This window comes from Anguilla rostrata, chromosome 11 (assembly GCF_018555375.3).
Source record: "Anguilla rostrata isolate EN2019 chromosome 11, ASM1855537v3, whole genome shotgun sequence".
Taxonomy (NCBI): Eukaryota; Metazoa; Chordata; class Actinopteri; order Anguilliformes; family Anguillidae; genus Anguilla; species Anguilla rostrata.
In genome coordinates, this window is record NC_057943.1 from 35,708 (window position 1) to 63,169 (window position 27,462).

A 27,462-nucleotide genomic window follows, 5' to 3' on the forward strand; every position below is an offset into this window, starting at 1 on the left:
TTTAAACCAACGAACACACATGCACTTCTACATAAAGGGAGCTTTCACCAAAACACACTTTCAAAGGGATTGTAAAATCACAATTAATCCGATTCAAAAGGATTTGCACAAGAAATACGGACTGCCAAGCTGCTATCCAGTCGCTTTTCCAAGCACTACAGAAGAGGTTACACAAAATCCTTTCTAAAATCAATAAAACAAGATTGGCAACAAAATACTACAGACACAATCAGAACAAAAAAATAATATTCCGCTAAACACAACATTTTACAAATACACTTCCAGAGCACACAGAATACTAAAAAATAATCTGGAACAGATCTTAAACAAAACCAAACTAAAAGAAAGTTTAAAAATAATCTCAGCATATAGAAGGAACAAAAACCTGAAGGACCTACTGGTATGCAGCAAATTGGCCCCCCCAAACAAAAAACCAAAACTACAACCATTTAAAAACAACATAAAAAAACTACAAGACTAAAGAATACTACAAAAGAACACAAAATATCCCCTTAAACTGGAAAGACTGCGTTTATTTAATTACATGCATCAAATGCAAAACAATATGTGGGGGAAACAGTAAACACAATCAAAACCCGTCTCAATGCACACAGATATAATATCAGACACCAAAACAAATCTAACACACATCTCGTTAAACACTTCATGAGACATGGGATAAAATCAATCTTAGTCAGAAGCCTAGCTCATAACCCCAACTAGACCAAAAGAGAAAGACAGATAAAAGAGAGACAATGGATCAAAAGATTAAAATCCAGGTTCCCGGATGGACTCAAACTAAAACATGGGAAACATGCAAAAGAACGTTTGACCCAAGTTAAACAATTTAAAGGCAATGCTACCAAATACTAACAGAGTGTATGTAAACTTCTGACCCAATGGGAATGTGATGAAGGAAATGAAAGCTGAAATAAATCATTCTCTCTACTATTATTCTTAAATTTCACATTCTTAAAATAAAGTTGTGATCCTAACTGACCTAAGACAGTGAATGTTTACTAGGATTAAATGTCAGGAATTGTGAAAAACTGAGTTTAAATGGATTTGGGTAAGGTGTATGTAAACTTTAGACTTCAACTGTGTGTGTGTCTATATATATATATATATATATATATATATATATGGGTGCAAAAATATGGGCACCCCTGGTTTAAATGTCTGTTACAATTAATCTCCAAGTGATCAAAAGCAAACCTGAACTCTAAATGGTACAACATTAAACATGAGACCATTCTGAACTATTTATTCTGAAGAAACTCAATGCCTTCTAAAGTATCCGACTGTGGTGGCTGTTCTGTCTGGTTTTAACAACATGGGTTCCTCTAAACAGTTGTCCAAGGATGTCAGAATCAAGATGGTTTACTCCCACCAACGTGTGCATGTGTGTGTGTGTGTTTGTGCACGCTCGTGTTTGTGTGTGCGCGGTCATGTGTCTGTGTGCTCATGTGCACGCTCACGATTGTGTGTGTGTGTTTGTATGTGTATGCTTGTGTACGGTCGTGTGTGTATGCACGTGTGTGTGTGTGTGTGTGTGCTCGTGTGTGTGTGGACGGGTTAACAGCTTGACTGTCCCTGAGGGGTGCTGTGCTAATCCTGCCATTTTCTCTCTGTTCTGATGAGCCGTGTTTAGGGCTTGGCGCATGCTCATTAAACCACGCCCCCCAACCCCCCCCTCACACACACACTGCAGCGTGACAGAGAAAGGAGCAGAGAGGGGGAGGGGAGAGGGAGAGAGAGAGAGACAGGGACAGAGAGAGAGGGAGAGAGAGAGAGGGACACAGAGAGAGTAAGGGACAGAGGGGAGGGACAGAGACAGCAAGAGAGAGAAGAGGAGTCTCCTGCAGGCACGGGGGGGTGGAGTGGGGGCTAGGCCGAGCTGAAGGGGAGAGTGAGTGAAAGAGGGAAGGAAGATCACGAGACTGCAGCTGTGTAGAGCACTGAGCTCCGATCCTGAGTAAGCCTGACTGCTTCTCCTCCGGACCACATCACAACGCGCTACCCATCGCCAGAACCCATCCTCTGCTGACTGCACAGAGCAGCCCTATCCACCCAGCCAGCTGCAGCCATGAACTTCCTCAGACGACGGCTCTCTGACAGCACCTTCATATCCAACCTCCCCAACGGGTACCTGAGTGACCTGCAGCGGCCAGAGCCCCAGCCCCCGCCCCCTGGGGCGGCCCCCACCACGTCCCCCACTCCGGAGCAGAAACCTGCACCCCCCCTGTCCTCTGGCTTCTTCAGCTCCATCACCAGTGCGGTCAAACAGACCGTGGCCACAGCGTCCGCCAGCCTGAGCGAGCAGGTGGGGGGTGTGCAAGAAGCAGGGGAACCAACAGAGAAACCGGCAGCCTCGCCAGAGAAACCGGTGGTCACATCGGAGAAACCGGTGGTCACATCGGAGAAACCGGCAGCCTCGCCAGAGAAACTGGTCACGTCAGAGAAACCAATAGCCTGTTCGGAGAAACCAGGGGCCAAATCAGAGAAAACGGTGGTCTCATCGGGGAAACCGGTGGTCTCACCGGAGAAACCGCTGGCCAAATCAGAGAAACCAGTGGTCTCATCGGAGAAACCGGTGGCCAAATCAGAGAAATCGGTGGTTTCATCGGAGAAACCGGTGGCCAAATCGGAGAAACCGGTGGCTACATTAACAGGGCAGAAGCAAGCCCCCATAATGCAGCCCAGGAAGGTGAGGATTGTGCTGGTCATCGATGAGCCGCAGCAGGACTGGTGAGTGAAAGCTGCAGCCTCTAAAGGTTCAGCTTACTGTGCTCTGTACCTCCGCTCGAGCTGCTCACACCACGAAACATGGCGGTGTTCTCTTCTCCCCCCCTCCCTCTCCCCCCTCTCTCCCTCTCCCCCTCCCTCTCCCCCTCTCTCCCTCTTCCTCTAAGAAGCACGGTAGTGCTTGCTCTGTAATCATGGTTGCTCAGAGCAGGGAGTTGGGGAGAGGGGCTGCAGCACCATGGACAGCAGCCCAGTGGCTCTCATAAACCGAAGCAGACGTTGTAACATGTCGTCTAATCTGATCAAAAAAACACATTTTCCTTTGCTGTAGGTGTAGCTTGTAAAATCTGCCGAGATTCAGAGGTGAAAGATGCGCTGATGAGGTACTGCATCGCCCCCTCCCCCCTCCCCCCTCCCCCTTCCCCCCAGCTCTGTTGCACAGATCCTTCATTTTGAAGGCACGTGAGAAAAAAGCAGATGGTGCCTCACCATCAGAGGATGCAGCTCCAAATGGATCAAAGCAGAAGCAGCCAGGGCGGCACTGTTCTGTTTCAGCCATCATGGGCACCCTCTCGATCTGGAGAAGGTGCTGCTTTTTATATCCCTAATAAACTGCTCTGAGCAACCTGCGCATACTGAATGATTAATCAATTTCACAATCCGTGTGAAAACCGTTGTGCCTGGACATTGACACTGAGCATTTGTAAGGTTTGAGACAGCCCTCACAACTGGGACCCTGTTTGTTTTATGTGTGCTTAACCCTCAGGCTCACACAGTGCTCTCTTACGGACAGGCACAGAAATCCAGCCGTGGTAACAGTGCTCTCCCATCTCTTGTATCAATCTCATTTTTGCTTTCTATCATGAGTCTGGACAAAAACTGTTTCTTCGGCAACCTATGGACTGAAGAAGCACTCACTAATTCACACCATATTGTATTGGAAGAATCCAGCAGTCTTATTCAATAACATATAAGCCTCATTTGTTCATTACGTTCAGCTCTGCTGATATGCATCTCAATTTTTTCTATGCTCATGGGTTCTGTAGTATTTGTGCCAGATATATGTAGTTCCCACAAGAAAAGGCACACCAGCTTATACACACTCATTTCTATCTTACCTAATTATCATCCTGTAGCAGAAATGTTATGACCTTTGTGATGAAAATGGTAAAAATGTTAACAATTAAATAAATGTAAAGATATTCAAATAAACATAGGAGAGGTTTCCTTCCTCTACTATTGATGGTAATCAGGCATGTATGCAGACTGCTGTCTCTGCTGCAGAGGCCCTTTCAGACATGTTGCCAAAGATGAAAGCTTAAGTGGGGTGGTGGCTGCGGTGTAGTCAGGGGAGATAACTGTACAGCAAGCACAGTCTCATATGTGCGCTGTGCACTAAACAGTCTCATATGCGCTGTGCACTAAACAGTCTCATATGTGCATTGTGAACTAAACAGTCTCATATGTGCATTGTGAACTAAACAGTCTCATATGTGCATTGTGAACTAAACAGTCTCGTGTGTGCTGTGCACTAAACAGTCTCATATGTGCGCTGTGCACTAAACAGTCTCATATGTGCGCTGTGCACTAAACAGTCTCATATGTGCGCTGTGCACTAAACAGTCTCATATGTGCGCTGTGCATTAAACAGTCTCATATGTGCGCTGTGCATTAAACAGTCTCATATGTGCGCTGTGCATTAAACAGTCTCATATGTGCGCTGTGCATTAAACAGTCTCATATGTGCGCTGTGCATTAAACAGTCTCATGTGTGCGCTGTGCACTAAACAGTCTCATGTGTGCGCTGTGCACTAAACAGTCTCATATGTGCATTGTGCACTAAACAGTCTCATATGTGCGCTGTGCACTAAACAATCTCACAAGCACAGTGAGTACTAAACAGGGCCTCATGCCTTTTCACTGCAGATAATCTTGCTTCTTCTTTACTCTCTCTTTAGGTTGCCATAGCAGCCATGCAGAAATCTTCATGCAAACCACAACTACTGATCTAATGAGCCAGTTCATTGTGTTTGAGTGATGATGAGATTATTCCCATGTCTTGTATGAGTAAATCATTAAAAATAATGGAAGCACAGATACTGTAGGAAGGATTCTGCACTTTGTAGAAGCAGCCTCAATATCTCACCCTCTCCTTTCACCAGCCGGGGCTTCACACACACACACACACACACACACACATACACACACAACTACACACACAAACACACACACAACCATACTTGGACACACACACGGACACACAAACATACAAACCCTGGAACACATACACATGCATGTGCACCCACACACACGCGTGCACAAATATGCACACCCACATGCACACATACACACACACACTGGTCTAACCTAAGGAATGAATGGATGGAGCATAGACAGCTTCTCTCACTCAAAGTCCTTTGTGTGGTATAATGGCACATCACCCTTTCTTCTGGCCTTTCTTCATCTCGCAATTAATAAAACGCTTTCCTTTAGACCTCTAGGACACTCTGTCTGAAACCCTGCTCAGTCTGCACTGTCTGCCTATGTGTTCATTATCATTCATTTCCAAGCCCCAATCCAGCCCTCACATCATTCACTGGTCAGCACATTCTCTCACTTATTTTATCTCTTTAATAAAAATCAGTTAACTGTAATTAGATTGTATACTTGCATATTTCCTTAACTATAGGCTTTTCATTTATATAATTATGTTACAAACACATACTCAAACATCCACAGATGGCCACACTCACCTACAGATAACTACACACATGTATCCACACATACACAATGAGACACTGAGACACACACACACACCCACACACCCACATACTGTAGTGCCACCACATAGGTATACCTGGGAAATTTACCAGATTGCAATGGAGGAGGTTGCAATCATGGACTGGTGGGGGAGGGGGGGGGGGGGGTGGATGAGATTGCAGTTTGGGGGGGGAGGGGTACAATCACTGGGGAAACCTGCAATTTCAATCAGAACTCTGCACTTAGCATGCCACCACATGTGCCCACATACAGGAATTCCTGAACATTACTAAAAAAGTGTTAAGTCACAGAGTACAAACTATAAATGCAGGGATTTCTTGGGGGTGGATGTTGAGTGAAAAGTTGCATAGTGAATCTTTGATGATATGCCAGGAGGAGAGGGCTTATAACCCCTTTTACTCTTGTGACTAACATTAGAAACAGGGACGTGCACAGACATTTTGAGGGGCTGTTACTCTAACCTGAAAAAAGGGCAACCCCCCCCCCCCCTCCCCGATTTTAGGTGTCACCCATCAGCATGTACCTGAATGGTGTAAAATATGGTCATTTAACTAACCATAAATCAATTTTAAATTTGTAAATTGTTTTTAAAAAACTGCACACCGTTAGTGTAAGTTAACACATTATTGCAGATATAGTTTCTTGTAAACTAGTTTAAGCAGCAATATGATTTTGCGTCTTGAACTTAACACTGCCATCTATAAATTTGATTGTAAAAGACATGTACCTGTATGGTGATCACACCGTTTCAACATGGCACAACAGTCCTTCATTTAATTACTTGTTATAGACAGAAGAAGCTACTATTTAAAATAGCAAGTACCTATATACTTTGCCGGTTCAACAATTCTAATTATTTCAATTCTGAATGTTCGACTGAATCGTCAACTTTCATCTCTCACTGCAAAAAATGCACTAAGACAACTGAACACTTTAGTGTAGCCAGCATAATTTTCATGGACATGATGCTGACAGTGGCTTGACTCAATGATTCCTGGTGAAGCCCAGTAATTAGACTGGAGTAGGCTATATCTAGTTTTTTATGTAAAAATATGTACTAGAATACAGAACAATTACAAAGTGTCATATAGGATTTCATGAACAAATTTTCTGGCCTTACCATCCCATATTTCACAATAGCTATTAGAAGTATTTTACTTGATCACCAGGCTCTCCAACACTCTCTGAACTGGAGCTTTTGGGGTTAGCTCCCTACAGAAAAGCACTCTCTTTAACATTATGTTAAAGATGAAACTCATTCACAATACTATGCACAGATATAATATACTGTGTATTTATCATTGATTTAAATATTTGTTTTTAGTTAGTTATTAGCCTACTTCCAACTTTAAAAAATGCTTCTGAGAAAACAGGCCTACTTCACATTAAATTAATTATGTAGGAAATGGTTGCTTGATATTTCTGTCATAATGCTTCACCTGCTGGCCTGCTGGTTGTCTGAATCCAGCTCTACAAAGTTGCGTTCCCCTTAGCTGCCTCCCGCAGCTCTCTCTCTCTGTTGAAGTCTCTTCTTTTTGGAAGGCATTGCCTACTGTAAGCACCCAAAATTAACATTACATTAAAAAAAACATACATTACATTTTAACCAATTTGAACATTACAAGTTACCATCTCATAATGAAAAATAAGGCGACTTCTATCAGCTACATCTGCTTGTTGGTTGAAAATTCATCACAACCTGAATGAAGCATGTTCAAGAACATAGCTAGCAGCTCATGTCACAAGCCAGAAAGAAGCCAACATCCACATTAGCTTGCGATATGAAAGAAGCTAACGTTAGCTTATTTCATATTGCAAGCTAAAGTGGACCTTAACTTCTTTTAAGCTAATGTTAGCCCGCACACAGCGTCAACAATATCAAGTTTGGATGCTACAGTGTCACATGACAGGGCATCGCTTTGCGTCACATTTCTATTTTTATTTTTTTACGGCTCTGGGCCGCCCCATCTCTGTGTCCCACGGAGGCATATCAAAAAGTAATAAAAGTTTGGATGATATGGCGATTTAATTTGGTCTAACTTTACCAATTATGGGCTACTCGTATTCATGCAGCCACGACAGCAAAAATAAAACAATTATTATTATTTTTATTTTATTTTTTTCCTCCAGAGGGGCAGCTCAGCCAAAGAGGGCAAATGGGCTGTTGCTCGGGCAACTTTAGCCCCGCCTTGTGCACGTCCTTGATTAGAAACATGATTTTCCATATGTATTGTGTGTGTAACATGAGCACTGTGTCCTTGTCTTTAGGTCCAAAGTGTTCAGAGGGAAAAAACAAGGAGACTATGACATTAGAGTGGAACAGGTAAATCTGTATGACAGACACACACACACACACGCATACGCATAAGCACACAAACACACACACACACACACAACACACACAGGCTCGCCACACAGGCACACACACACACACGCATACGCACAAGCACACAAACACACACACACACACAACACACACAGGCTCACCACACAGGCACACACACACATCCAAGCATGCACACACATGCACACACACACACACGCACAAACACACATTCAAGGATGCACGCACACACGGACACAAACACATGCACACACACACACACCTACACACTCACACATACACACAAACACACACACGCACACACAGCAGACACACAGACAAGCACACATATATGCACACACACACGCACACACACACACACACATACATGCACACGTACGCACACACATCCAAGGACCCACGCACACACACACAGACACACACACACACGCACAGCTTCCTGTTGAACTCAGATATGTGTAATATAAGAAGCTTTCCTGTTGAACTCAGATATGTGTAATATAAGGAGCTTCCTGTTGAACTCAGATATGTGTAATATAAGAAGCTTCCTGTTTAACTCAGATATGTGTAATATAAAAAGCTTCCAGGTGAACTCGGATATGTGTAATACAAGAAGCTTCCTGTTGAACTCAGATATGTGTAATATAAGATGCTTCCTGTTGAACTCAGATATGTGTAATATAAGAAGCTTCCTGTTGAACTCAGATATGTGTAATATAAGAAGCTTCCAGGTGAACTCGGATATGTATAATATAAGAAGCTTTCTGTTGAACTCAGATATGTTTTATGTTCGAAGTGTTGTGTATTTTTAAGTTTATGTCTTAACCCCTTGGAATCTGGATGTTTTCTAGGAAATGTTTTACATTTTTTTCTTTGAAGTCTCCTGCCAATGTTTATTTCAGGCAGAACCAGTCCACTAACCTATCCAGTGAGCGAAAGGTGAAATCGAACCATGTAGATGGGTAGAAATCCAGGTTAAGAGATGTTTTGACATAAACTGACAAGGTTAACCTCAGCATAACTCAGGTTTTACCTGAATAAAACCTGGCTACATCATAGTCGGCTACAAAACTTTCACTTTTCAACCAAGTGTAGCCAGGTTTTCATCTGAGCACCTTGATGGCATTTTACTGACTTCACAATAAACATGTTGACTCGGTAGGTTCTGCTGCGGGTCCTGTTTAATGAGCGCAGAACCAGGCCATCTGCAGATCTCTCCCTTACTCTCTCATATGAGACCACAGGCTACAGATCACTGCGACATTGTGGGGCATTCATTAATGTAGAAGTTCAATAATATTGAGCACAGTGAAGGTTTAGCCATGTCTTACTCCGGTCCTCTGATATAGTAATTTTCAGTCTTGGTTGGGTGAAGAACTCTAGAAGAACAGTGTACATCCTGCTGAGGACTGCATAAATCCTGCCTCTAATCAATCAATCAATGTCTCTCTCTCTCTCTCTGTCTCTCTCTGTCTCTCTCTCTCTCTCACTCTGTCTCTCTGTCTCTCTCTGTCTCTCTCTCTCGCTCTGTCTCTCTCTCTCTCTCTCTGTCTCTCTCTGTCTCTCTCTCTCTCTCTCTCTCTCTCGCTCTGTCTCTCTCTCTCTCTCTGTCTCTCTCTCTCTCTCTCTCTCTCTCTCTGTCTCTCTCTGTCTCTCTCTCTCTCTCTCTCTCTCTGTCTCTCTCTTTCTCTCACTCTGTCTCTCTGTCTCTCTCTCTCTTGCTCTGTCTCTCTGTCTCTCTCTCTCTCGCTCTGTCTCTCTCTCTCTCTCTTTCTCTCTCGCTTTGTCTCTCTGTCTCTCTCTCTCTTTCTCTCTCGCTGTCTCTCTCTCTCTCTCTCTCTCTCTCTCTCTCCCTCTTACTCTGTTCAGTAACAGTTATTTGTTGCATTGTAATGTTTAATGTTTGTTGTATATGCTCTTTTTGTGGGATGTGTTTCAGGCGATGTTCTCAGAGATCACCATAGTGTCGCACACCACTGGTCGTGTGGACTTGCAGGTTTTCCGGAATGGGACCAAAGTGGCCAGGTATAAACCACTGAACATCAATGCATGTCAGGCCTCACCTGTAAGCTGGCTCACAGACCGAGAGATCTCCTGTATGCACCTGTGTGCAAAAACGGCAGGAGTTGTACATTTGGAAGATAAACATTTTAAAAAACATTGCCATGCTCCATTGTTTGTGCTTTAATCTTCATGCCTAAACTACACATACCTTTAATTGGGGCCTTTTTTGTGAGATGAGCTAAAACACAGTATCACCACAATATTGCAGTCCTATTTGTCATGATATCTGAAAGTACTAATATGGGTTTGTGTTTTCAACCTCTGACAGATCGTTCAAGCCAGACTTTGTTTTGGTACGACAACACGCCTTCAGTATGACAAAAAATGAAGATTTTCGTAACCTGATCATCGGTCTGCAATACGCTGGCATCCCGAGCATCAACTCTCTCAAGTCCATCTACAACCTCTGTGACAGACCCTGGGCGGTAGGCTGACCCTGTCCAACACACTATAAAGCACTGATCAATATCCTATATCATAACTGATTGAATAAGACCAAAATTAAGCTATTTTTCATGCTCTCTCAAGCAATTTATCAGATTTAACTAACACTCATTCATATCAGTATAATTTGAAACTATATTTACAACTGCACAGTACAGTACAGTAACTGCTGTAACTCTGCTACTGTAATGCACCGCTGTAGCTCTGTTACTGTAATGCACTGTTTTAACTCTGCTACTGTAATGCACTGCTGTAACTCTGCTACTGTAATGCACTGCTGTAACTGTGTTACTGTAATGCAGTGCTGTAACTCTGCTACTGTAATGCACTGTTGTAACTCTGCTACTGTAATGCACTGCTGTAACTCTGCTACTGTAATGCACTGTTGTAACTCTGCTGCTGTAATGCACTGCTGTAGCTCTGCTACTGTAATGCACTGTTGTAACTCTGCTACTGTAATGTACTGCTGTAACTGTGTTACTGTAATGCACTGCTGTAACTCTACTATAATGTGCTTTTGTGGAGTCAGAAAAGTATGACTGTTCCAAAGTACTACTGTGACATAGCTGACTGGTTCCTGTATGTTTTGCCAGTTTGCCCAGCTGAAGAAACTGGGGCCTGAGAACTTTCCACTGATTGAACAAACATTCTACCCTAATTATAAAGAGATGGTAAGAGTTCCATAATCTCACCCTTTCACAATCACAAATTATAAGGGGGACAGACCCAGGGGTAATTATGGTGAATTAGATTTATGCAGGACACTTCCTGAAGCACTGAAATGATGAGTAGTTGTGTATACAGACAAAGCAGGGGTCCATGAGGATGAACTCACCTTGATCTGTTCCTGATCCTGTAGGTGACAGCGCCCACGCTCCCGGTGGTACTGAAGATCGGACAGGCATACTCTGGGAAAGGGAAGGTGAGAGGCTGAGAAACGGTGAGACTGAGAAACACTGAGACTGAGAAACACTGAGACTGAGAAACACTGAGACTGAGAAACACTGAGACAGAAAAATGGTGAGACTGAGAAAACTGAGGTTGAAGTACTAACGTATGTAACCATTAGGCTATTATTACATTACATTACATTACAGGCATTTGGCAGACGCTCTTATCCAGAGCGACGTACAACAAAGTGTATAACCATAACCAGGAACAAGTATGACGAAACCCCTAGAGAGAAGTACCGGTCCAAGTGCAGGGAACAACCGCATAGTTCAACTTGGACCCTGATGGTTAAACTGATTAACACTAACAACGAGAACGGCAACAACGCAATCTATGGAAAAAATACAAGTAGTCGTTAAGACAGTTAATGCACCTAAGTCACCTACGAAACAGCTGCCTAGTTACAACCCTAAGTTCAGTCATTTACAGGGAGGAAGGGAGGGATGGGGAGAGGTGCAGCCTGAAGAGGTGAGTCTTCAGTCGTCGTTTGAAATGGGTCAGTGTCTCAGCTGTTCTGACCTCCACAGGAAGGTCATTCCACCATCGTGGGGCAGAACAGACAGGAGACGTGTTCTGGAAGTGCAGGTGCGAAGAGGGGGAGGTGCTAGGCGTCCTGAGGTAGCAGAACGGAGGGATCTGGCTGGCATGTAGGGTTTGAATATCTTGTGGAGGTATGCTGGGGCTGATCACTTGACTGCCTGGTATGCTAGGACCAATGTTTTAAATTTGATGCGAGCTATAACAGGCAGCCAGTGGAGGGTAGTGAGCAGGGGAGTTACGTGGGAGTGTCTGGGGAGGTTGAAGACCAGATGAGCCGCAGCATTCTGAATGAGTTGCAGGGGTCTGGTGGCAGATGCCGGTAGTCCAGCCAGAAGAGAGTTGCAGTAGTCCAGGCGGGATAGAACTATTGCTTGGACCAGGAGCTGGGTTGAGTAGGTGGTGAGAAAGGGGCGGATTCTGCAGATGTTGTACAGCTGTGTGTGATGAGTTCTTTTTATATCATTTAAAAATATATTATTATCATTATTATTATTATTATTATTATTATTATTATTTCTCAATTTTTCTTGCCTTCAGCTGACACACATGCTCTTCGTGCCTGTTCTCCCTGCCCATCCCCAGGTGAAGGTGAACACACACAATGACTTTCAGGACATGGCCAGTGTCGTCGCTCTCACACACACCTACACCACCACTGAGCCCTTCATCGACTCAAAGTACGACATCAGAGTTCAGAAGATAGGCAGTGACTACAAAGCTTATATGTACGTATTTATATTATACATGTATGTGTTTTTGTCACATGTATGTGTTCATGTCACTTGTATAATTTACAACTATGTGGTCGATCTACAATCAAAGTCAACCTCCAAATCACCGTTCTCCTGCTGTAAAGCTGTTAAGAGTTAACATGTGTAGAAATAATAATCTGAAACGTCTCTGTTTAAATGCTGGAAATATAAAAATACATTTTTGAAACTTGAGGATGCTATGAATAGTGAGGGCTACATTGTAGTTGGGATTACAGAGACATGGCTGAGGGAGGATGATGGAGATTAATATAATATAGTGTGGTAGGAACTTGTTAAGAGAGGTGGGCATGTAGCTCTCTATGTAAAAGAACATTTTAAAGTGCAGGAAATTCTTGAAATTGACTAGCTCATGTCTAGTGAGGATATTTGTATTATGCTCATAGGGTAACAGGAAAAGGGCCTTATGGTAGGCATGTGTCACCAGCTTCAGACAGTGGTGTGAACTCAATGCTCTTTGGAAACATAAAACATGCTTGTCATGAAGGTGAGACTATTATTATGGGTGACCTCAGTTACCCCGCTATTAATTGGGAAAGTGAGGAAATTTCTTTAGAGATTCTTTAGATACTAGAGAAACATTCAAGGACTGAAAGCAAGGTAATATAATACCAATATAAGAAAGAGGACCATAATGATCCAGGAAACTACAAGCCTGTCAGTTTAACTGGCATCACATGTGAGATGCTAGAATCTATCATTAGAGACTAGTTAGAAGTGTTTCTTGAAAATAACAACATTTCAAGATGGTTTTTAAAAGGGAAAGTCATGCCTCACCACCTTTTGGTATTCTTTGAAGAAGCTACCAATTGTTTTAACTATAACAAGGCTTTATTATATACATAAAATGCAAAAAGCATTTATGAGGTACCACATGAGAGACTTATTAGCAAAAATAAGGAAGTAATTGGAGGATGTATTTCAGAGTGGATTCTGAACTGGCTACTGGGTAGAACACAAAGAGAAGTAGTAGGAGGGATATTATCTGAGCAGGGTACTGTGGGAAGTGGAGTCCCACAAGGATCGATGCTGAGACCACAGCTCTTCCTCATTTATATCAATGACCTTGACAGGGACATAGAAAGTACATTAGTCAAATTTGCAGATGATACAAAACTAGGAGGCCCAGCTAATAGTTTGGCATCTACTAAATGGAATCCAGGAAGTTTTAAACCAAATCCATTTGTGGGTGGAAACCTGGCAAATGAAATGCAATATAGCCAAATGTAAAGTTCTGCATGTGGGAAATAAAAATATTAGGCAGGATTATTTTATGGGAGGAACAAAATTGGAATGTGTTCAATTTGAAAAAATGAAGCATCGCGTAGTTCTAGCAGGCCACGAGAGTCAAGCGCTCCGGCTGAATCAGCTGATGGCTCAGCTGAGTGATGTTCGCCTATCACAGTACATTCACTTACCAGGGCGGTCTACTTAAACAGCCTCCCTCTACTCATTCGGCTGTTCCTCCTGCATGCAAGCTGCTGCACGTTGCTTTGTAAATCCCCTCCACCACCCCAGCTCCATCCCTATGTGTCAAGAATTTGCATTTCTCCATTCCTATGTGTTAAGAAATTGCATTGCTCCATCCCTATGTGTTAAGAACTTGCTTTGCTGCTGGATCTGTTCTGTGTGTACCCCTCTAAGGGGGTTTGTCTGCTGGCCTCCCGGCCTTATCCACGCGGGCTGCGTGGTTGGCGGGAGAGCTCCAGAACAAAGCCATACCGCCAAACATAACTGTATTGCCTTATTGTCAATAAAGATCTACTTTGATGACAGTGGTCCTGACAGAATACTTGGTAGTAGTGGTTGATCAAAGCCTGTCAGGATCTGTATTGTACTGTAGCCACTGTACTGTAGCAGTAAAAAAAAGACCATATGTGGTGCGTTTTGTGCTTACAATGCTTGTAAATTTTCCTCCTGCAATCTGAATGTTTTCTGGCAAAACATTTTTTTTGTCTTTGAAGTCTCCTGCTAGGCTTCATATCTGGCAGTATCAGTGCATAACTCTGCCTTTTCGGAATCTAGACATTTACATTGGTACAAATCTAGGTTGAGAGATGTTTTGACATGTATAGACTAGGTTAACCTCAGTATACCTCCGGTTTTACCTGGAGATAGCCTGGCTAAATTGGCTAGAAAGCTTTCTGTAAAAGTGTGTATCATTCTCCTGTTGTAAAGCTGTTAGATTATAAGTGTATATCTGATTTTCTTTCTCTCTCAGGAGAACCTCCATCTCTGGGAACTGGAAGACTAACAGTGGCTCTGCTATGCTGCAGCAAGTAGCCATGAGAGAACAGTGAGTTCCACAGCCCAGCCATGACAAAATTCAGAGCTCCCTCTAGTGTGGAATCATACTGCATCGCCCTACAGCAGGGTTTCCAAAACTGTTTACACGTGTGCACCCGTATTCAGCCACTTTTCATGAACCCCTACAAACATTACTTCTCTTTGAACACTTTACTAACCCCTTTGCGTAAGCCCCCTAGTGGCCAGGAAACCGTTGTTCTGAGATTGGTTAATTCAGACAATCAGTACTCCTACAATTGAACTATGGGTAGAAACAACAATTTGTATTCTAACTTTATTAGCAGATGATGCATGGCAGCTACATCAAATACAGAGTTTTTATGTACCACCAGTGTTGTGTAATTTGTCCATTTAACAGGCACTACCACCCCAGTCTCATCTGCAATTGTGACCTAAGCTTGACACATTGGACAATAGCATCTATCTGGGAGTTCATAAAAATATTCTTTCACCACCATAAATTAGCATTCAGTCATAGCAATGAGATAAACCCAACAACAGCCCAAAGGAATGCCAATACAGTGGTGAAAAATGCTGCTTAGTGAATAGCAAAAAAACAAGAGGAATTCTTGTGTAATTATACCATGTAATTCAACCAAATATAGAGTTGTACCTTTAGTTTCACACTTACGGATATCCCTTTCAAGATTCAGTGATCATTTATTGTCTTGAACATTCCGTTGGAGAAAAACATGCAGTTAGACAGTGGGGTAGGTATTTACATCTTAAACCATTATAAGGGGCAAAATTATATGCTTTATAATAGACAAACAGCATTTAATTCATTTTTGCAAAGGTTTTGGATAGGTTTTTGAACTCATAGATATCTTAGAACCTGATACTGATGAAGAGATTGTAGTTCCCTTTTGAAAATGCAAAAGTGAGTTCCATGTGTCAAAACAGTCTATTTGTAGTGATATATATGATTATGTTATGACTCATAGCAATGAACAATTTAAACATTTTGAATAGATTTGGATACACTAAAGGACACCAGGGTACACAGTTTACATTTTGCTTCATTGATCTTTAGTACCTCTGCATATCACTCTCAGATTGCACACTAGTTGTCAAGGAGTGTGTGATCCAAAACATTTATAGTTTTACATTTATGGATCTCAGTATATCATTGCAAACTAAAAAAAAAAAACTTAATTTTTGCATTTTTGCCAAGATAATTGCATTTCTGGCACTTTATTTCAACCTAAATTATGAATATAAACTAAGTGTCTTGCCTCTTTTAAGCCATCTTCCAAGTCTCTGTGATGCTCACACCTGGACTTATAAAGCCTTAAATAGAACACCCCCTAAATTGGCTAGATCTGGCATCTGTGTGAAAGGGTTAACAGAAAAGCATTCTTAAAAAACATTCATAATTTTACATATCAAAGTTTTGAGTGCTGGATCAAAATAACTAAGCTAGTCGCTTGTTAAAACTAGATTCTTAGCTCCTGTCAGTGTTCCAGGAGGCCATCAACCCCACTAGCCAGGCAAGACATGTGTCCATAAGACTCATAATATTATGGTGTTTAAAATGTCCATAATATTTTCAAACTCATTCTATATTCCCAATATGACATTGACAGGGTGATTACATAAAAATAGTGACTCACATAAACATGGTATGAAGCAATATTAACATATCCAGCAGTACTCTGAACATAGACTACACCAGATGCAGAAAACCATGAGTGAAATGGCACATACAGCACAGAACAACCTAGGCTACCGGATCAATGTGATCAGTGGTCACACACAAACACGGTTACACACACACAGGTGGTAAAAGCCATCAACTCATCCAATACGGAGCACACGAGAGTAAACGCTCAACACACAGACTGTTTACCCTTCAAGACAAATGTACTCAGTGTGACAGTCAGATGGAATATTCGTTTCCTGTTGTTATCACTGCTGTAGATGCTACTGTTGTTAATTAGTTATCAGCTTCAGTAGATATGTTACTACAAGCCTACTTGTCAAACTCAACTTGAAGTGTTTGCGACATTGTCATTTTTATTTCTTAAGAAAACCAACTAATGCTGGTGGTTCTTGTTTATTTTTTGTGGATTAATTTGACTTTATATATTAGGTTGGTCTAGTAAGCTGAACCTGGTGTTGTTCTCTTTCATTTTTTTTCCCCAGAGAAGGGGAATGTCAGCTCGCTACATCAAAAACAACCTCACCATACTGATCCAGTATCATTTCATTCCCAAAGAGCAGAAAGTTTTTACAGATTTTTTGCTGATTAATCTGATCTTAGATCAGCATTTAGAGATACTATAATCAGTGTTAATTTGGAGAGTATATAGGAGAAGAAAATGTGTGTAAAACAACTGAATTTTAGGTTAAACACTAAATACACCAAGAAGCTAGGGGTGGCAATTGCCATCCCCTGGAACCCCAAATGATGCATTTGTGGAAACAAGTATGCTACTTCTAATCTACAGACAAAGGTTCATTGCCTTAAAAAACAATTAATGTTACAGACATAGACAAGGTACAGTCACATAAGAAATGAATGAAAGAAGATACCAAACCACAGTTTGTTTCTCCCAAGATAACAAAGTTAAAAAACCAAAAGCTGAATATGCCAAAAAGCTAGGGGTGAAAATGTAAAAATGCCAGATGTGCTGTAAGACAAAAACATCGGATCCTGCATACACCAAACACCAGGCCCAGTTGCAAGGTTCAGATTCCCCACGTGGCAGCTGCAGATGTTCACCACAACACGTTAAGCACCCAAAAACTGTGTAAAATAAATAAAGGCCTGCATCTTGAACTAAAATACAAATATCATCATGGCATGTCATTTAAATGGCTTAATGCATACAGGGCAGCTGTGCACACATCCCATAAGGGCCTGCATTGCACTCAGGTTCTGAAGTTAAAAGAAATTATGGAAGAACACATATTTTAAACAACATCAAATGCATAAAAGCGCACCTTGAGGCACCCCAGGATGGACTAGGAAGCCTGTACCACATTAAAATATGAAAGTTCATTCATACAGATTGGCCTCCCTCACTCATGCCAACACACAATTATGCACACCACAACACCCCCCGACACACACACACACACACACCACATCCCACCCCATACAAATTTATATGAAGAGAAAATACACATGTACACACACGCACACGCACACACACACACAGTATGTCTCTCAGTGCTCATTTCCTTCACAGGTACAAACACTGGGTGGACACCTGCTCAGAGATCTTCGGTGGTTTAGAGATATGTGCAGTGAAAGCCATTCATGGTAAGGATGGGAGAGATTATATCACAGAGGTGAGCACAACCCATATTTATTAAGTGAAAAATATCAAAAGCCACTATTAAATTAAATTAAATTAAATATCTTTAGATGTGCATACAAGTTGTTCATAAAATTCCAGTTTTATGTTCTAGTTTGTTTTGGGGCTGTAGGTTTCGGGTTTATTAACTTTGCTCTGATGGGGTGGGGGGGTGGGTGGGTGTAACTGTTGGTTTACTAATACTTTTCTGGGGCTGTAGGTATTTCATTCATTCACACTGCTTTGAGGTGTTGGTGTTGTATTTAGTAACACCATTGAGTGTGTAGGTATAAGGTATATTAACAGTTTTGGGGTGTAGGTGTTGGATTAATTAACACTGTTTTAGGGTGTAGGTGTTGGGTTTGTTGAGGCTGTTTTTGGGGTTTAGATGCTGGGAACATTAACCCTGTTTTGGGGTCTAGGTGATTGGTTTATTAACACTGTTTTGGGTTGTAGTTGTTGGGTGTGTTAACACTGTTTTGGGAATGTAGTTTTTGTATAAATTGTTATTGTTTTTGGTTTTGGGTTGTAGGTGTTGGATGTATTAACATTGTTCTTATCTTGGAGGTGTATGTGTTGGGTTTATTAACACAGATTTGTGGGTGTAGGTGTTAAGACTTTTTTGGTGGTGTAGTTGTCAGGTGCATTAACATTGTTTTGGGCATGTAGGTGTTGGGTTCATCAATGCCTTTGATTGGAGATAACCAGGAAGAGGATAGACAGCTCATTGCTGATCTAGTCATGTCCAAAATGAACCAACGAGCAGCAAGGGCCCCAGCACGACCTCCTGTGAGGCCAACAACTGTCCAACCACAACAGGTATTGGTTCCTACAGGCAGTACCCTATAGGTGCTGCTCCCATAGGTGCTGCTCCCTTAAGGCAGTGCCTTATGGGCACTGCTCCTCTGACTCAGGGAGACTGTGCTTCTGTGTATGGTCACTCTTTCATTTTAGCTTCTTTTGCCTCTTTCATCTCACAGAGGTGTTCTACTGAATCACTGTGTCTGCAGACTGAGTTGATGTATGACGAGTTGCTGTATGCTGTGATTGTGTCTTTCAGGCTATCCCCCCAAAAGAGCTCCACAACAAGGTCCCAGCTCAGCATCCATCAGCTCAAGGTTGGATATATAACATAATATGGAACCCAAGAATTCTATGGCTAGAAATAAATAAAAAATAGCATGTCCAGACACTTGTTTGTCTTGGAGTGCGTGTGTGTGCATGAGATCCCTGTATAGTGTAAAACAATCACTGGCTCACTGGTGAGTGTGCACATAAAAACTTCAAATAAGTAAATTATCAATTATTTGGTTTATCTGAGTAGGAATATTCAGATAGGAGTTGCTTTGTGCTCATTTTCTTCTCATTGTTCCCAGGTCAAACCCAACAAAAGCAACCTGACTCCTCCACTAACCATACCCCCATCATAGCCTCTGTCACACCCAAGGACCCCACCCTTATTCTGGACCAAACCCCCATCCCTGTGCAGGACCCTGACCTTATTCTGGACCCAACCCCCATCCCCATACAGCACCCCAACCTTATTCTGGACCCTACCCCCATCCCCGTACAGGACCCTGACCATATTCTGGACCCAACCCCCATCCCGATACAGGAACCCAACCTTATTCTGGACCCTACCCCCATCCCCATACAGGACCCCAAACTTATTCTGGACCCAACTCCGGTCCCTGTACAGGACCCCAACATTATTCTGGACCCAATTCCCATCCCAATACAGGACCCCAGCCTTATTCTGGACCCAACTCCCATCCCCGTACAGGACCCTGACCTTATTCTGGACCCAACCCCCATCCCTGTAGAGGACCCCAACCTTATTCTTGACTCCACCCCCATCCCAGTAGAGGACCCCAGCCTTATTCTTGACTCTGTCCCTGTTGCTAGCCAGGATCCTACCCCTAATCTAGACTCCACCTCCACTCCAGTCCCCATCCCTATCACTGACAAGGAACCTACCACAATTCTGGACACCACCTCTATCCTGACCCCTACCCCTGCTGAAGATCCAACTCTTATTCTAGCTCTGACCCCATTTCCCACCACTGCTCCTGTTTCCCTCCCCGTCCTTACCCCTATCGATGACCCTACTCCTGTTCTTGCCCCCACTGCTGTCCCTGTCCCAACAACTCAGCAGCCTCAGCCTCGAGGGCAGGCATCACCTGCTCCAGGTAAACCAGAGGATCAACTCCCAAAAGCCTTTCCTCCAAAACCACTACCTCCCAAACCCATTCCCCCAGTACGGCGGAATTCCAAACCTCAGCTGCAGCCAAAGCCGCAGCTCTCGCCTAAAGTCCAGCCAAGGCCCCAGATTAAGCCACAGGATCAGTACCCATCTCAGGCAGAGGGTCAGTCTGAACCCCAGGCACAACCCCAGATCCAACCCAAACCTCCAGTCCAGGCTAAACCACAAACTTATCCCAAACCCCCAACCTCACCTAAACCCCAGATCCAACCGAAACCTCAGGCCCCACCCGAGCCTCAGCTCCAGATTCAGGTCCAGGACCAATGTGGAACCCCACCCCAGGCTGGGCCTAAGCCTCAGACCCAGCCTAAACCTCAACCCCAGGCCCAGCCTAAACCCCAAACCCAAGCTGGGCTTATACCTCAAGCCCAACCTAAGACCCAGACTCAGGCCCAGCCTAAGCCACCAGTTCAGCTTGACCCAGAGGCCCAAGCCCAACCTGAGCACCAGGCACAACCTAATCCTCAGGCCCAGCCTAAACCCCAAGCCCAGCCTAATCCTCAGACCCAGCCCAAGTCTCAGGCCCTGCCTAAGCTCCAGGCTCAACCTAAAACCATGTCCCAGGACCAGGTTGAGCCTCCTACTGGGCAGCAGACAACAGGGCAGGAGACACCATCCCATCCACAGCTGAAGTAAGTCATTTTAACTCCAGGAATGAACATGGATGATCTGTTAAATCCTTCATAGCAATTTGAACACACTGAGATGTATTCTCACTTTAAATGGTGCACTCGCTGACTGATGTTTATTTCCACAGTAAATCTCAGTCCTTGACCAATGCCTTCAACTTTGGGGACATGTCCTTCTTCCGCTCGAGCAGTGAAGATGCTGCCAAGGCTGACACTATTCGAAACCTACGCAAGTCTTTCGCAAGCCTCTTCTCCGACTAGCCTCAGGCGGGCAGAACCTGACCTGGAGAAAAATGTGTTTAAATGAAGAGTGTTCTGGTCCTAAACTGATTATATATTCATATTCATTGCCTGCTTTGGCCCATAACTGTGTGTCAGTTAGACATATTGGCTGTGCTGTTGTTGTTCTGATACTACACCAAACTCTGGCAACTCTGAGAGAATTCTGAGAGAAAAGATCAGAGGTGAAGTTGCATAGCAGGTGAAGCTGTTAAACTCCTGAGTGGTGTCACCCTTAGATGTTGTAGCCTGATTGTGAAAGTGTGTTTAACCTCAGGCAAAGTGCTGTGATTGGTGATCAGTAACCCATGTTTTAATTCATGTTGTATGTAGATCAAGTCAGGTACCTTTCGTTCCATGAGACACTGGCATTGGTTTCGATATGATATAATGCAAGATGTAAAGAATGAAAAAGTTTATGCAGTGTCCCCGTAGTGCCAAACGTGAGCAGATTAACAATGCTATGGCCTAATGACCCCCATACTGTGGCCACACTGGCCTACTGAGCCTCATACTGTGGCCACACTGGCCTACTGAACCCCATACTGTGGCCACACTGGCCTACTGAACCCCATACTGTGGCCACACTGGCCTACTGAACCCCATACTGTGGCCACACTGGCCTACTGAACCCCATACTGTGGCCACACTGGCCTACTGAGCCCCATACTGTGGCCACACTGGCCTACTGAACCCCATACTGTGGCCACACTGGCCTACTGAACCCCATACTGTGGCCACACTGGTCTACTGAACCCCATACTGTGGCCGCACTGGCCTACTGAACCCCATACTGTGGTAATATGTGGAGTCTGGCCATCCCCAGATATGCCTACTTATCCCTGAGAACTGAAATCTCTTCACTGTTTAAATATAGAATCTTGACATGTTGTGTACTGTCGAGTTTATTTTGTGGAGCAATTTTTGTGGTTCTGTTTTATATGTTTATAAGTATACATTTTACTTGGTGATTAATTTGTATGCAAAACTGCTTTGCATGATCTAGTGATAACTGTCTATTGTACAGTCAATAAATATGTAATGCATCATTCAGCAGTAGAAGCCCTCGTGTTTCACCTTACTACATAGTAACAAATGTATAGTAGCTATATAATGTGTGTACTGTAGATATGACATTGTGGTAGTAATATTATGATGGACCATGAACAATGTAATGTAACATATGGCAGTAGATAATGTATGTTGTAGGTACCTAGGTCATGGCATATTGTATCAGTAAACTTAGCAAAATGCAACTAGTAGAAGCTAATGTTAGCCAACATGAGGCTGTTTAATTAAAATGGGGAAACAAACACGTTAATACTTGCCAGCCAGTTAGCAATATAATTAACAATTGTATAGTATCAGTTGTCACTTTAAAATAATATTTTCATAAACATTTTCCGATCATTTTCTTACAGACCTGTCTTGTATAAAGTCCAGTGTTCTCTCCCAGAGGTAGATCGATTTCTGCAGATGTACGCCACACACAAACACATTTTTATTAGCTGGCTAACTCTTGTCTCCCTTCTGTCACACAACTACCTGGAATGCAGTGAAATACCATGTGACGGGAAATTCCATTGCATTCATAGCCAATCTTGACAAGTTCATCTGATCAATCTGGGCCAATGGGATGTTTTCTAAAAAGCAGTTGGGCCATTCTGGGTAGTGCCATTTCTAGGCCTTGGTACTTGGCATGTATTTTATGGAGGGAAAGCTATGAAAATATTTATTTACTGTGCATTTGCCTAAAAAATTGAACATATTTTTACAATCTGCTTTTCATATGAAAGGTAACAATCATTAATCAAGCTTCTAAATACCATCAGGCAAGCTTTATTTTGCCTTGGGTGGGAGGAATTCCGGCTGGCGTGTAAGAAGGTTTTTGATTCCACCAATTACCCTGGCTAAATAAGCGAAATGGTTGTATACACCAGCACTGACTCAGTCTTAGATTAGGAACACAAGAACAGGCTTTAGTTATCATTCATGCAATTATCAAGAAATGTAGCTAACATGTAAAATATCATAAATTTTATGGCTAATTAAGTAATTAAGGCCAGAAGTTGGCATGAAAACTAGAAGCAGATAAGGCCGTCATTGCTCACCTGCTCTACATGTTCCACTCACTCAAACTGCCCTCACCCAGCCCCACCTTCACTGTCTCTGGCCTTCATATCCTCCAGAAGGAATCGGTCCCATCAAGAAGGAGCAAAACAACTGAATCGGAAACACTGCTAAATCAGAAACACTGCTAAATCAGAAACACTGCTGAATCAGAAACACTGCTGAATCAGAAACACTGTTAAATCAGAAACACTGCTAAATCGGAAACACTGCTAAATCGGAAATACTGCTAAATCAGAAACACTGCTGAATCAGAAACACTGTTAAATCAGAAGCACTGCTAAATCATAAACACTGCTGAATCAGAAACACTGCTAAATCAGAAACATTGCTGAATCAGAAACACTGCTGAATCAGAAACACTGCTAAATCAGAAACACTGCTGAATCAGAAACACTGTTAAATCAGAAACACTGCTGAATCAGAAACACTGCTAAATCGGAAATACTGCTAAATCAGAAACACTGCTAAATCAGAAACACTGCTAAATCAGAAACACTGCTAAATCAGAAACACTGCTGAATCAGAAACACTGCTGAATCATAAATACTGCTAAATCAGAAACACTGCTGAAACTGTTGCATGGATACTTTTTTAGTAACATTAGCTAACAATCTGAAGAGGTAGTGCAGTGGCCACCGAAAATGGATGAAGGGGAAGGCACCAGAAAAACAGGCAAGTATTGGATGCTATAACTAATTTATACATTTACATCCACAAGTTCTTATATAGAGCAAATTGCTTAAATGCATAATGACTGATTGTCCCAGTGTTTAAAAAAGAATCCACCGTTTCATCTCTGGTGGGAACTAAAAAAATAAAATAAAATATTTTTTTTTAAAAACACTTGAATTGAATTTGAAATTATCAATAAATGTTACAATGAAAAATAGTTTGACACAAGCATTCTCCGTGTTGAACACACACATGATTAGCCTGTGATGACCACTGGTTACAGTCCTGATCAGCGTGCACTGCGACAACCAACAAAAGAGCAGAAACAGCCCAGCACAACACTTTGCACTATGCAAAGACAACCTTCTCACCATGCAAAGACAACCTTCTCACTATGCAAAGACAACCTTCTCACCATGCAAAGACAACCTTCTCACCATGCAAAGACAACCTTCTCACTATGCAAACACAACCTTCTCACCATGCAAACACAACCTTCTCACCATGCAAAGACAACCTTCTCACTATGCAAACACAACCTTCTCACCATGCACAGACAACCTTCTCACTATGCAAACACAACCTTCTCACCATGCAAACACAACCTTCTCACCATGCAAAGACAAGCTTCTCACCATGCAAACACAAGCTTCTCACCATGCAAACACAAGCTTCTCACCATGCAAATACAACCTTCTCACCATGCAAAGACAACCTTCTCACTATACAAACAAAACCTTCTCACCATGCAAACACAACCTTCTCACCATGCAAACACAACCTTCTCACCATGCAAACACAAGCTTCTCACCATGCAAACACAACCTTCTCACCATGCAAACACAACCTTCTCACCATGCAAATACAACCTTCTCACCATGTAAACACAAGCTTCTCACCATGCAAACACAACCTTCTCACAATGCAAACACAACCTTCTCACCATGCAAACACAAGCTTCTCCACACTTCAGTCAGAACGAGATTAAACAGCAGGCTGTGTAGCAGCAATATTCAGCTGAGAACCTTTCATGTTCTCAGAAAAACTGCATACAGGGGAAGACCTCATTCTCACAGCAAAATCAGAGCTGAAGGCGAGCTCCGAGCATGGGGCGACATAGCTCAGGAGGTAAGAGCAGTTGTCTGGGAGTCTGAGGCAGTTGGAGGGTTGCCCCCCCCGGGCGTGTCAAAGTGTCCCTGAGCAAGACACCTAACCCCTAACTGCTCTGGTGAATGAGAGGCATCAATTGTAAAGCGCTTTGGATAAAAGCGCTATATAAATGCAGTCCATTTACCATTTACAATAATGCTGCATTCCAGGTAACTTGGAAAGTCGGAATTTCCAACCTCCTACTTGGAAATGTGCAATGGAATGCTACGTGATGTTGGAATTCCAACTAGGAAACTTGGGCAGAATTCAACAACCCTGACTTCAGCGAGAGGTGTCACATGACGTCATGCAAACATGGTGGCATGCATGGTAAACAACACCGTGAATGGTAAACAGTCATCTCAAGACTATTTCACGCTATTGAAATACACCGTTGAGTAAGATTTCCGAAATGGCATGACAATAAAATGTTATGCTTGCAGAGACAGGTGTGTAACTACACAGTAAATCACTAAGGGGCGACATAGCTCAGGAGGTAAGACCGATTGTCTGGCAGTCGGAGGGTTGCCGGTTCAAACCCCACCCTGGGCATGTCGAAGTGTCCTTGAGCAAGACACCTAACCCCTAACCCCTAACTGCTCTGGCGAATGAGAGGCATCAATTGTAAAGCGCTTTGGATAAAAGCGCTATATAAATGCAGTCCATTTACCATTTACTAACAAGTATCAGCTTCTCCAGGTTCAGCCATTTTTTATTTAAACGTCATCTTTCCAAGCTCTAATCACTGGAACGCTTGGTGGTCCAAAGTAGAAAAAATAATGTTGGAACTTCCCAAATCCGACTTTGTCTGAAACACAGCATAAGAACAAACTTAATGCGGGCACTTTGTCAATTCAAGATGAAAAAAAACAAGACAATTTGTGGGGTTTTATGTTTTTTCCTGCAGTGTTCTGTCAAACCTTTTATGCCAGCATGCAGGTCTAGTCACAGGTCCCACAGTAGCTGGGTTGTTTAATTTATACTGCTTGTTTTGCTTGTCAGTAATTTTGGGGGGGCACTGTAACAGTGCCAAACACTGTAAAGCACCTGTACTGTAGAAGTATGGGGTATGACACAACAATATGAATCCTCTGCAGCACAGTGCAATATTGCAACTCCCTCCTTGCTGGCCTCGCTGCCTCCACCATCAGACCTTTGCAACTAATTCAGAATGCTGCTACTCATCTGATCTACAGCCTCCCCAGACTCAGCCATGTCACTCCCCTTCTCCTCTTCCTCCACCTATATCAGCTCACATCCAGTTCTAAACTTGGGTGCTAGTCTATCAGGTAGCTAAAGAGACAGCTGCATTTTATCTTCAAAAGATCATCTGACCCATCACACCTACTAGACCCCTCCCTTCTGCTTGCTACCTCTGGTGTCTGGCCCCTCCCCCTTTGCATGCCTGCACTTCAGGGTCACATCTCCGGTCTGTTCTGTCTCCCTGGTGTAGGAATGAGCTTTCCACTGCAGTTAAGATGGCAGAGACCCTGCCCATCTCCCAATGCAGACTGAAGTCTCCCTGTATTTATTCCCTTCTTCAGAATGCACCATGGCTCCCCTTTTTCATTGTCCTTTCTCTGGATTTCCTTTTGGAAAATGTCATTGGTATAGGAGTGTGAAGATAGCGTTGTAGTGTTGCCATATTTTATCAAAATACAAATATTTGTATGATTGGTTAATATTATACTTACTGATTAAAAATGGACCTCTGTGCCCAAAATGCAAATTCAATCATTTCTCCAGAAGAAAATGTAAAATGTCTTATTTTAACATGATTGTAATATTTCCTGCATGAATGAGGAAGTGCTGGAGTCACTGTAATTTCAAGCGCTTAGTGGACGACCGGACTTCATGCCCATATAAGGATCCGCTTTTTCGCTACTACGCAGTCTGTCGTTGAAATGTGTACAACATGGCGGTGCCCACAAACTGCACTTCCCAGGCTTCAAAATGTTTTTACCAAGCCCGTGGAGAGTCAATAGGGGACGTCACAGTGACTTGGTCCATATTTTTTCTACAGTCTACGCCTTTTGACAGATCAGGAGGAGGCGGGACAGTATTGCACATACACCCAGTGGTTGGGCCC

The 27,462-nt window shown here is 42.9% G+C and overlaps 1 protein-coding gene across 1 annotated transcript; it reads left to right on the top strand.

The window, feature by feature from the left end:
* The first annotated feature begins 1,834 nt into the window (after positions 1-1,834).
* On the top strand, positions 1,835-22,468 carry LOC135235113 (synapsin-2-like). The gene is made up of 13 exons (XM_064300299.1): positions 1,835-2,748; positions 7,795-7,849; positions 9,810-9,895; positions 10,203-10,359; positions 10,972-11,049; positions 11,238-11,300; positions 12,452-12,594; positions 14,861-14,935; positions 18,141-18,243; positions 18,918-19,067; positions 19,309-19,366; positions 19,625-21,143; positions 21,269-22,468. The coding sequence occupies exons 1-13, from the start codon at positions 2,087-2,089 to the stop codon at positions 21,399-21,401; spliced, it is 3,282 nt and encodes a 1,093-aa protein (XP_064156369.1). The 5' UTR covers positions 1,835-2,086; the 3' UTR covers positions 21,402-22,468.
* Positions 22,469-27,462: the final 4,994 nt, after the last annotated feature.